The following is a 10,411-nucleotide window of genomic DNA, read 5'->3' as shown; positions in this document are numbered from 1 at the left end:
CCCTGCCGTTCCCAACCGCGGGGCTGCGGGGCCGGCAGCCCCTCCAGCCGCCTCCGGGAGCCCCGGGCTCTGCTCCCCGTGGCCTGCGCGTGCGAAGGGCAGCAGGAGCCCGCCCGGGCCGGGGACCCGTCTGCCACCGCCGCGGCCGCGCTCCTCCTCTGCCCCCTGCTCCTACCGGGCCGGGCGGCGTGGCCAAGGAGCCCGGGGCAGGGGAGGGTTTTCTACCTTTTGTACCTTTGTAAGCAGAGAGAAGAGAAAATTCTATGGTTATTTTTACGGATCCCAGGAGCATCTTGCAGCCCTTTCCCTGCGCTCCTGGGGGCTCCAGGGCCTGCCTTGCTGGGCAGGCTGCCAGCAGGGGCTGGGGGGGCGATGGGGCTGGGGGCAACCCCAGCTGCTCCTGCTGCCCTCCCTGGCTGCCCTGCTGCCCTCCCCGGTCTCAGTGCTGCCCTTGGGCATCCTGCAGCCCATCCCGCCCCACAGCCTCTGCCCTGGGCGCCCCTCGGTGCTGCCCCTGCCTGTGGGCTGGCGCTGAGGGCAGGGGCAGAGCCGGCCGCGAGCGCAGGAGCGAGCGGAGCAGCGGCCCGAGCACCCGTGGGAGGGAGGCAGCTCTGCGGGCAGCTGGTGCTGGGCCAGGGTGCTGCCCTCGCTGGAAGCTCTGCTCCCTGCTGCCTCGCAGGGCGGGCGGTTCGTGCTCCTTAACGCCCCACGGGCCGCCCCGCTGAGGGCCACCCCTGGCCCCACGCGCAGGGAGCAGCCCCGGCCCGAGCTCTTGCTCCCGGCCCGGCCTCGTATGGGCTGCGGAGCCCTGGCTCCCTCGGGATGCTTGTGTCAGCCCCCGGCTCCACTGCCCCATCCAACGGGACCGGCCCTGGTCCCCGCGTGGCCGGGGCACCTGCTGCCGTCCCGGGCCGCGCGGCCGCCCCGCGGTGCTGCCGGGGCTGCTGCCCGCGCGCTCCTCGCTGCCTTATAGCCCCGGCTCCGCCGCCTCCCCGCCAGCCCGCGTGTTTACAGAGGGGCCGCGCGCACGGAGGCCTCGCCGCCGTGTGTGCCGGGCGGCCCCAGGGCCTGCGCGGCCGCGGGGCCCCTCCGCCTTCACCAACGCACTCGTTTACAGGTGTCCCCGCGGCCGCGCAGCCCGGCCTGCGTCCCGGCCCCGGCCGGCACCCCGCAGCCCCCGGGGGCAGCTCCGTGGCGGCAGCCGCAGCCCCGAGGGGCCTCCCGCGGCCCCTTTCCCACCGCGCTGCCTTCGCTCCAGCCCTGTCACCCAGGGCCAGGGCTCGGAACCTGGTGCCAAACGGAGCGCGAGCGCCAAGTGCCAAAGGAGAGAGCAGCGGTACAGCCGGTGGCCGTGCCGGGCGGGCACGGAGCCGCCCGCGGGCCAGGGCTCCCTCCGCGATTGTAGGGCCGTGGCCAGGGCCCCGGGAGCGGCCTCCTTGCCTTGCGTCGGGTTGGGGACTTGGGGGGGTTCGGTTCTCGTTGGATTTTTCTCTCTCCGTCTCCCGGTTCGGTGGGCAGGGAGGTGCCCGCGCTCCCTCCCTGGCTGTGTACAAGTGTATTATGGAAGCGCCGGATTTGGAAATAAAAGTCTATAAAAGGTGCTGGTGTCTGGGCCGTGTCCGCGCACTGGGGTGCCCGTGTGGGGCACGGAGCTGGGCCGGGCAGCCCGGGGTGGCTCCGCAGGCCCCGGCGCTCGGGTTAAGGGGGCTCGGGGGAACCCGACCGTCCCGGAGCCGCACGACCTCCGGGCCTGATCCCGGCAAGAGGACGGAGCGGCGCGGAGGAGCCGTCGCGCGGGCCCCGGCGGGACCGGCCTCCCTCTTGCTGCTGGGGGAAAGAGCGGCAAAGCAAAGGGCGCTATTGATCGGAGCCCCGCGCCCAGGCAAGGGTCGCCCTGGCTACCTTCCCTGCGCCCTTATCCGAGCAGCCTCCGGGCGGGCCGGGCGCCCGCGCCGATTCCCGGCACTATCAGCTGCTACCGCGCGGGAACCTTTATGGTGCCGAGCGAGCAGATAACGCAGGGAGGCAGCAGCTGCCGGGGGCAGCCGGGGACAGTCGCGTCCCTGCAGCCCCCCCGCCGCCGTGGAGGTGGCCAGGGTGGCGGTCAGGCCACGGGCTGCCCCCGGCCGTCCAAATGGGGCAAGAGCAGGGTGCTCCAGCCCTGTGGCCAGCGGTCCCCACGTGTCACCTCCTGGCCGTGTCCCAGCAGCTCCTTTGGGTGCCGCCACCCATCCCAGCGGAGATCGGGACCCATTGGCCGCTCCGTCCTGCCCAGCACCGTGCGCGGGATGGAGCCCGTGCAGGGAGCCCCATGCGGGAGCCGCGTGCGGGAGCCGCGGGCCTGGGGCCAGGCGTGACTCAAACGCTCCGAACGCGGTGGCGCTGCCCGGCGGCACCGAGGGTTCGCCGAGGCTCCGGCGCCTGCGGGGAACTTTGGAACAAGATAACGGCAAAGTCAGCTTCTGCAGGGGGAGCAGGGCAGTCCACAGGGCACAGCGCACCCATTTCCCGCGGGTAAGCAGGGCCCGGGGCGTGCGGCGGGGAGCCCGGGGCGGCAGCTGGAGCCGGGGGAGCCTCCTGCCGCGCCGCTGCCGCTGGGATGCACTAGGATGCCCTGGGATGCGCCGGGATGCACTGGGGCTGCAGCGGGGACACAGCGGGGCCCCAGCAGCGCCCTGGGGGCAGAGCCTGGCAGCTCTGGCCGCGCTCTGGCCATGCAGGGGCTGTGCAGGGGCAGGGAGCCGCCACGGCAGCCCCCAGCGTGGCCACGGGGCTGCCGCATCCCCGCGCGGCCACTGCGACCCAGGGCTGCCCGGCCGTGCGGTGGCAGCGCTGGCAGCACCGGCCGCACTGGCGGCACCGGCGGTGCCCACGGCACCGGCAGCGCCCGTGGCCAGGGCTGGCTGCACAGTGTCTCGGGGGGGCCTGGCAACGTTGGCACCCCCGCCCCGGCCGGGCACGGGAGCAGCTGCGCAGGGCAGGGGCGAGGGAGCGGTGTCTCAAAGATCACGGGCACCTATTAATAGGAGGGAGCAGGGTGCACGCCCGCCTGCCAGCGACCGGCCGCCCGCGCGCAGCAGGTAGGAGGCGCGGGGGGCACTGCCGGGACGGGGACACCGCGGGGGGCACTGCCGGGACAGGGACACCAGGGCCGGCACCCTGCTCCGCGCTGCACATCCTCAGGACAGCCGGGTGCTGGGAGCGCCCCGTCCCCGCGCTGCCCCTCGGCGCACGCAGACATGGGCGCTTGGCAAACAGGCCCCTGGGACTGGTAGCACCACTGGACCAGCAGCCGGTGACACTCACCAGGGCTTAAAATTCCTGCTCCCCTCATGTGTAAAGGGACAAAGTCTGCGGGCAGGGGCCGCGCCGGCCGGGCCCGGCTCTCCGCAGTCCCAGCCCTCGACTCCGCGCGGTCGGCGCAGGGCGCCGGGGTCGGCTGAGGCTTCGGCAGCCGCCCGCCCCGGCAGCCCGGCCGCGGAGCAGGGAGCAGCGGCGGCACCGGGGTCGCGCGGGCCCAACGAGCCCCTGCTGCTCTCCAGCCGCCGCTGCGGAGGCTCCAGCGCTTCCCAGCTGAGCTCGCTCCACGCGCTGCAGCCGGTCCCGCACGCTCAGCAGGCGCGCGGGCGCCGGGACGTGTGAGCACCGGGACACGCGGGCACCGGGACGCACGGGCACTGGGACGTGCGGGCACTGGGATATGTGAGCGCCAGGACGTGGCTCAGTGTTGCCCCTGTCCCCACAGCGTCCGAGCGAGGGTGCCATGGCGGGAGAGCCGGCACCGAGGCACCGGGCCGGCGGCGCCCGCGCCAGCTACGCGGTGCTGAGCGAGGCGGAGCTGGAGGAGGTGGCGCCGCGCGCAGCCGCCGGGCCCGCGCTCCGCGACGTCCTCCGCAAGATCAGGTAGGGCTGCGGCGGGCGCAGGGCTCGCGCGGCGCCGCGGGGCATCGTGCGCCAGCCCCGCGGCGGCGGCCCCGCGCCCGGGCTGCCCGGGCGCCGCGCAGGGAGCCGCGGGGCAGAGTCCAGGCTGCGCAGCCCTGCGGATGCGCCGCTCCTGCCAGCCCCAATCTGCACAGGTTCCTGCTGGAGTTGGGCCAGGCTTTGGTGGGGCAAACCTGAGCCCGGCAGCCTGGTCCCGCGCGCCCTGCTTGGAGAGGCGCCTCCGCGGCCGCGGAGCCCCTGCCTCCCGCTGCCGCCACCTGCGCTCACCCCGACTCCGTCTCCTTCCCCCGAGGTGCTCGGCCTCCACCGCCAAGTCCCTGCTCTTCCGATTCCTGCCCTTCCTGCGCTGGCTGCCGCGCTACCCGGTCAAGGACTGGCTCCTGGGGGACATCGTCTCGGGCTTCAGCGTGGGCATCATGCACCTGCCCCAGGGTGAGCGCCCTGGGGTGAGTGTCCCCTCTGGCGGGCACCGCGGCAGGGGCCGGCGCCGTGGTCCCTCCCGCTCTAACGTCCCCGTGCTGCCCAGGGCTCGCCTATGCGCTGCTGGCCGGGCTGCCGCCCGTCACCGGCCTCTACTCCTCCTTCTACCCCGTCTTCCTCTACTTCTTCTTCGGGACGTCCAGACACAACTCCGTGGGTGAGCAGGGGCTGCGTGTCCGCGTGCAGGGGTGACCATGGGCCGGCGGATGGAGGGTTGGACAGCTACGGCTGAAGCACTGCGGGTGCATTGGAGAGGACCGGCGCCCACCTCTTCTGGAGCTGGGTCCTTTGCCTGAGGTCCCCACTCTGCATCCATCCCCTCCCCAGGCCCCTTTGCCATCATCTCTGTCATGATCGGCAGCGTGACGGACTCCCTGGTGCCCAGCGATAATTTCCTGGAGCCCGTGAACGGCACCAACGAGACCGCGGTGAACGAGGCGCGGCTGAACGCGGCGCGCGTGGAGCTGGTGGCCACGCTCACCGTCCTGGTGGGCGTCTTCCAGGTACCCCGGCCTGACGCCTCTGAGGAGCCGCCGGCCGAGGGAGCGGAGCGGCCGTGGCCACAACACGAGCTCCTGCACTGGCCCGTGGGCTCCTGCTCTCAACCTGCTGCTGCTTCTGCCAGGTGGCCCTGGGTCTCCTGCAGTTCGGCTTCGTGGTGACCTACCTCTCGGACCCGCTGGTGCGTGGCTACACCACGGCCGCCTCGGTGCACGTCCTCATCTCCCAGCTCAAGTACGTCTTCGGCATCTCCCTGAGCGAGCACTCGGGACCGCTCTCGCTCGTCATGGTGAGTGGGGGCACGCGGAGCCCATGGGTCCCCCCTGCTCAGCCTCGTGCTGAGGTCCCCAAAGACCTGCCAGAGGAAGCATCTGCCTCTGCTCCCGGTTGTGACTAAGGACACGACTTGGGAGCTGGACTGGGAGGGTTTGTGCCGGGGTGGGGATGGATGGTGCCACCCTTGTGGCCTCCATTCAAGCCATGGGAGGAGGAAGAGGAAGAGGAAGGGCACCTGGGGGACCAGCAAAGCCCTTATCTCATTGCCTCCTGCTGCCTCTCTGCTAGACCTTCATTGAAATCTGCGAGAAGCTGCCGAAGACCAACGTGGGCACCCTGGTGACAGCCATCATTGCCATGGTGGCCATCTTCATCGTGAAGGAGCTCAACCACAAGTTCTCCGCCAAGCTGCCCATGCCCATCCCCATCGAGCTCATCACGGTACCGAGCTCCCCATGGAGGCTCAGCTGGGGGGTGTCGTGTCCCCAGGGCCAATGGGCGCGGGTGGGATGGGTGCTTCATTGAGGGCGGCTCTAGAGTGGTGAGTGCCCACCCTGCCCAACACGGTCCCCACGCAGAGGCTCTGCCTCACTTGGGCTCTTACCCTGCAGATCATCATCTCCACTGGCATCTCCTACGGCGTCAACCTGAACTCCAAGTTCGGCATCTCCGTGGTGGGCGACATCCCCAGCGGGTGAGTGGGGCCGGGGCGGCCCGGCCGGGCTGCTCTGCCCACGGGGCCCCTCTCCAGCTGCGTCTCCTTCTCCCGGCTGCAGGTTGAAGCCGCCCGTGGCCCCTAACATCAAGTACTTTGGGCAGGTGGTGGGCAACGCGTTCGCCATCGCCGTGGTGGGCTATGCCATCTGCATCTCCTTGGGCAAGATCTTTGCCCTGAGGCACGGCTACAAAGTGGACAGCAACCAGGTGACGCTCTCATAGGGACATTCCTCGTGGTAAAACAAGGGTTTACTTCCCGCGGCCAGCGCCGCGCTCCTGACCCCCTGTTGTCCTCGCAGGAGCTCATAGCCCTGGGCTTCTCCAACTTCCTGGGCGGCTTTTTCCAGTGTTTCGCCATCAGCTGCTCCATGTCGCGGAGCCTGGTGCAGGAGAGCACCGGGGGCAACAGCCAGGTGGGCCGGGGTCCCCTCCTGCCCCCGGCCCGGTGCCGGGGTGCCGGGCGCGCGCCGCGCTCGCCTCTCACCTCTGCTCTCCTGGCCAGGTGGCCGGCGTCATCGCCTCCCTCGTCATCTTGGTGACCATCCTGAAGATCGGGGAGCTCTTCCGCGACCTGCCCAAGGTAGGGCCCGGCTGCGCTGCCGCGCCTGCAGACCCCGACGGGCGGCAGCCCTGCGCGCCCCAGCGCCGTGGCTCGCAACGCCCCGAGCGCCGTGTGGGGCTGGGGGCAGCTCCCGCTCCGCTCGTGGTGCCCAGCGCGGTGCGAGGGGACGTGGATAAGCCCCTGGCACCAGCCCTCCCTAACCTCCCGGCTCCGGGAACCCACTGTCTCTCCTAGGCCATCCTGGCTGCTATCATCATCGTCAACCTCAAGGGCATGTTCAAGCAGTTCTCCGACTTCCGCACGCTCTGGAAGTCCAACCGGGTGGACCTGGTAAGGCCGGGGCTGCCCTGCTGGGACCTGATGGCTTTCTCCATCGTGGCGTGGTGGGTGGGCTGGTGTGCGTGGGGAGCCTGTGCCCCCCTGAGCGCCGTCACCCCCTCAGCTCGTCTGGATCGTGACGTTCGTGGCCACCCTCCTGCTCAACCTGGACCTGGGCCTGGGCGTCTCGGTGGCCTTCACGCTGCTCACCGTCATCTTCCAGACGCAGCTGTGAGTAGCCGCGGGCGCCGCGGGGCTCTCGTCCCGGCCGCGGTGTTGGGGTCCCGAGGGGCGGACGGAGCGGCGGGCGGCGCGAGCTCCCCGCGCCTCCCCCGCAGGCCCCGCTACTCCGTCCTGGGGCACGTTGCCGACACCGACGTCTACAGGGACGTGGCCGAGTGCAAGGAGGTGACAACGCGGGGGTGCTGGCGGGGCGGGAGAGGGGGCGCCCCCAGGAGACCGGGGCCACAGGAGGCACCGAACCGGGGTCCGGCTCCGGAGGGGTGTCCCGGGGGCCCCGTCCCGCCGGGCTGCTCACCCTGCCCGCGCCCCCAGGCCCGGCAGCTCCCCGGCGTGAGGATCTTCCGCTCCTCCTCCACTATCTACTTCGCCAACGCGGAGCTCTACATGGAGGCCTTGAAGAGGAAGGTAGGGGCGAGCGGGGGCCGCGGTGGGCGCCGTGCCCTGCTCCCCGCCGCACGCGGACCTGCTCTGCCGGGCCCCTTCTGTGCCACGTCCCACAGCAGCGCCCCAGGGGCACTCGGGACCGCTCAGGGCTGGCCGGGGAGATGGAGATGGGGGACAAGGGTCCCCGGGGGAGCTCCCACGGGTGGCAGCAATGGGCTGCGTCATTTCACAGAGCGGCGTCAACGTGGACCGGCTGATCGAGAAGAAGAAGAAGGCCCTCAAGAAGCTGAAGAAACAGCAGAAGAAAGCTGAGAAGCAGAAGGCTAAGAGCAAAAAGGTGCTTCCCAGGCCCCCTGCTTCCCCGGGCGGCGGCCGGCGGGGCCCTCTGCCCGGCTCCGAGCCTCGGGATCCATCCCTGTGGATTCCCGGAGCGGCTCCCGCGTGAGCCGGGGCTGCGCGGCCAGGTGGAGCGGGATGGAGGCCGGGCCCGAGGCCGGCGCCGTGTCCCGGGTCAGCAGGTGAGGCCAAGGCTGTTAATGATTGTGCGGAAGAGCCGGTGAGTCACTAATAGCCGGTGAGTTAATCATCAAAACAGCTAATGGCGCTGGCTCCAGCGACAGCCATTAGCGGGAGGCCGGAGGCGCCGGGTTTCGGCAGCGGGAGAGCCAGGGCAGTGCCGGGGAGGCTGCACGTGCCGAGAGCCGGGAGCGGCGCACGGGATGCAGCCGGCGCCGCTGCCTCCCCGTGACGCAGCCGCAGCCCCTGTGCGAGCCCCAGAGCGTTCCGGGGCGCTTTGCGGCCGCCGTGCGCTGAGGCCGGGTCTCCGTCCCGCCAGGACGCCGAGGAGCGCAACGGGCCGGGCGTCGCGGTGATCGAGCTGAGCCCGGAGGGAGCCGAGGGCAGCGCGCCCGCCGAGCCCTCCCTGCGCTCCCTGGGGCTGCCCGTGCCCGACTTCCACACCGTCATCCTGGACTTCGGCCCCGTCAACTTCGTGGACACCGTCTCCATAAAGATCCTGAAGAACGTAAGGGCCGGGCTGTGGAGGAGGCCGCCGGGCGCTTTGCAGCAAGGCTCCCCGTTGCCGCACGGGTGGCGGTGGCACGGCGGCCGCCCGGCCGGTCCCCGCGCGCTGACACGCGCTCCCCTGCTTGCTGCTGCCCGCAGGTCTTCAGGGATTTCCGCGAGATAGAGGTGGACGTCGTCGTTGGCGGCTGCCCAGGTAAGGGGGCTTGCAGGGCCACCAGGCCACCCCTCGGGAAGGAGAGAGCTTGGCGGCCTCCGCACCTCCAGACACCCCTTTCCCAGCATTTCCCCACGGATCGTGGCTCCTGGCTGATGCAGGGCAGCCACCCCCCGTCCATCCTGAGCCCTGCGGTGGCCCCTTCCCCGTCCTGGTCCCACCAGGGTGTCATTGGGCTGTGCAGTTGGTCCCCTTTGGGGACTGTCACCAGGGTGGCGATGGCCTCTGTTGAGAAGGGAGACACTGTTTGGGGTGGGATGGGGACCACGGTGCCACCGCGACGGGCCCTTCTCCCTGCACACAGCGTCCGTCATCGCCCAGCTGGAGAGGGGCAACTTCTTCAGCGAGACCATCACCAAGCACCAGTTCTTCGCCTCGGTGCACGACGCCGTGGTGCACGTCACCGGGCAGCGGGCAGCGGCCCCGGTGAGCACCGCGCTGCCCCTGGCCGCCGTCCCCGTCCCGCGCGCGTCTCCCGGGGACCCGGCCCGTGCGCTCCCCGCGCGGGCGCTGCAGGGACCCGGCCACCCCCTCTCTCCACAGGTGCCCTCCTGCACCAGGATGTAGCCCGCGAGCCGGGCCCGCCGGAGCGCCGCCGCCGAGGGACCGTCCGGAGGCTGCGCCCGGGCTGCTGATGGGACCTGGCGCCCCGGGGCTCCTCCGGAGACCTCCTGCCCTCGGCCGGCCCCGGCAACTGCTACCTCAGGCGTGAGCCCGTCCCCGGGCTGGGACGTCCCCCCGGCGCGGGGCACCCCGGGAGCGAGCGGCGCGGGGAGACCCGCCGAGGTCACGGAAGAGGAGGAGGAGGAGGAGGAGGAAGGCCCCTTGCTGCACATGCCCCTGCCCTGGATGTTGCCCGCGCTGGCACAGGGCGTTTGCTCTCTGCGTTGGTGGTCAGCGGACTAAAATAGCGTTTCTGAACACGGATTTTAAAGCACTGTGCAACTGATGAACGTTCCCCAATAAACGTGTCCTCAGCGGAGAGGTGCTTCCATCCGCTGCTGTTAATGATTGCTGCTCTGCGGACAGAGTCTGCTCTGCAATAGGAATATTAGCGGATGAGACAGTTGGGTGGTTCCTTAATTCCCGTGCCCCTTTAGCCCTTCCCTGGCCCCTGCTCCTGGACTCTCTTGGCGAGGCCCTGGGTTGGAGGGGTGGCTCCGAGCAGTGGGCACAGGGATAAGGGCTCCAGCAGGACAGGAGCCATGTGCCGCTGTGCGGGTCACTGGTGCTCCCTGTCCCCGCCGCTGGCGCTGGTTCTGCCCCGTTCGCACCCCTGGACCTGACCACAGCAATCCTGCTGGGATCAGCTGGGCTGTAACCTCCCAAATCCCTGAATGGGGACCCCCCAGCATCCCTGCTGGGCTGGGACACTCCTGCATCCTTGCATCTCTGCAGCGATGGGATTCCCCCGGGAAGCCCAGCATCCCCCATGGACTGGGCCCTCCCCAGGCCCCCAGCATCCCGAGTGGATTGGGGACCCCGCCCCCCTCGGCCGCGACGTCCTCCCACACCAGGGGGCGCCGCCGCCCTCCGCGCCACATTCTGCGCATGCGTGCTTGCCCGGCAGCTGGCATCCCGCAGCCATGCCTCACTTTCCCTCACGCGCATGCGCACGCCCTCTTTCCACCCCCCCGCCGTGAGGCCTTGTGCGCATGCGTCTTTCCGCCCAGCCTCTTCCCCCCGCGCATGCGCTTTGGGGCCCGCTCCGTCGGCGGCCGGGCGACAAGATGGCGGCGTCCTCCGTG

The 10,411-nt window shown here is 71.0% G+C and overlaps 1 protein-coding gene across 1 annotated transcript in view; it reads left to right on the top strand.

Annotated features, from left to right (window-relative positions):
• The first annotated feature begins 3,763 nt into the window (after nt 1-3,763).
• LOC112958714 (solute carrier family 26 member 6-like) overlaps nt 3,764-10,411 on the top strand; it is a 15,709-nt gene continuing 9,061 nt past the window's right edge. The window contains exons 1-18 of the mRNA XM_026052630.1: nt 3,764-3,903; nt 4,235-4,374; nt 4,469-4,579; nt 4,750-4,925; nt 5,048-5,212; nt 5,488-5,640; nt 5,811-5,893; nt 5,976-6,123; nt 6,216-6,329; nt 6,419-6,496; nt 6,713-6,808; nt 6,921-7,027; nt 7,135-7,204; nt 7,352-7,444; nt 7,656-7,760; nt 8,259-8,447; nt 8,588-8,642; nt 8,968-9,089. Coding sequence (XP_025908415.1) covers nt 3,764-3,903; nt 4,235-4,374; nt 4,469-4,579; nt 4,750-4,925; nt 5,048-5,212; nt 5,488-5,640; nt 5,811-5,893; nt 5,976-6,123; nt 6,216-6,329; nt 6,419-6,496; nt 6,713-6,808; nt 6,921-7,027; nt 7,135-7,204; nt 7,352-7,444; nt 7,656-7,760; nt 8,259-8,447; nt 8,588-8,642; nt 8,968-9,089 — 2,145 coding nt within the window. The remainder of the gene's footprint in view (nt 3,904-4,234; nt 4,375-4,468; nt 4,580-4,749; nt 4,926-5,047; nt 5,213-5,487; nt 5,641-5,810; nt 5,894-5,975; nt 6,124-6,215; nt 6,330-6,418; nt 6,497-6,712; nt 6,809-6,920; nt 7,028-7,134; nt 7,205-7,351; nt 7,445-7,655; nt 7,761-8,258; nt 8,448-8,587; nt 8,643-8,967; nt 9,090-10,411) is intronic.

The sequence above is a fragment of the Nothoprocta perdicaria genome, unplaced genomic scaffold, assembly GCF_003342845.1.
Source record: "Nothoprocta perdicaria isolate Ctin4 unplaced genomic scaffold, notPer1 scaffold_9, whole genome shotgun sequence".
Classification (NCBI taxonomy): Eukaryota; Metazoa; Chordata; class Aves; order Tinamiformes; family Tinamidae; genus Nothoprocta; species Nothoprocta perdicaria.
The sequence above is the reverse complement of the archived record's forward strand: the minus strand, read 5'-3'. Positions and strand labels throughout refer to the sequence as shown.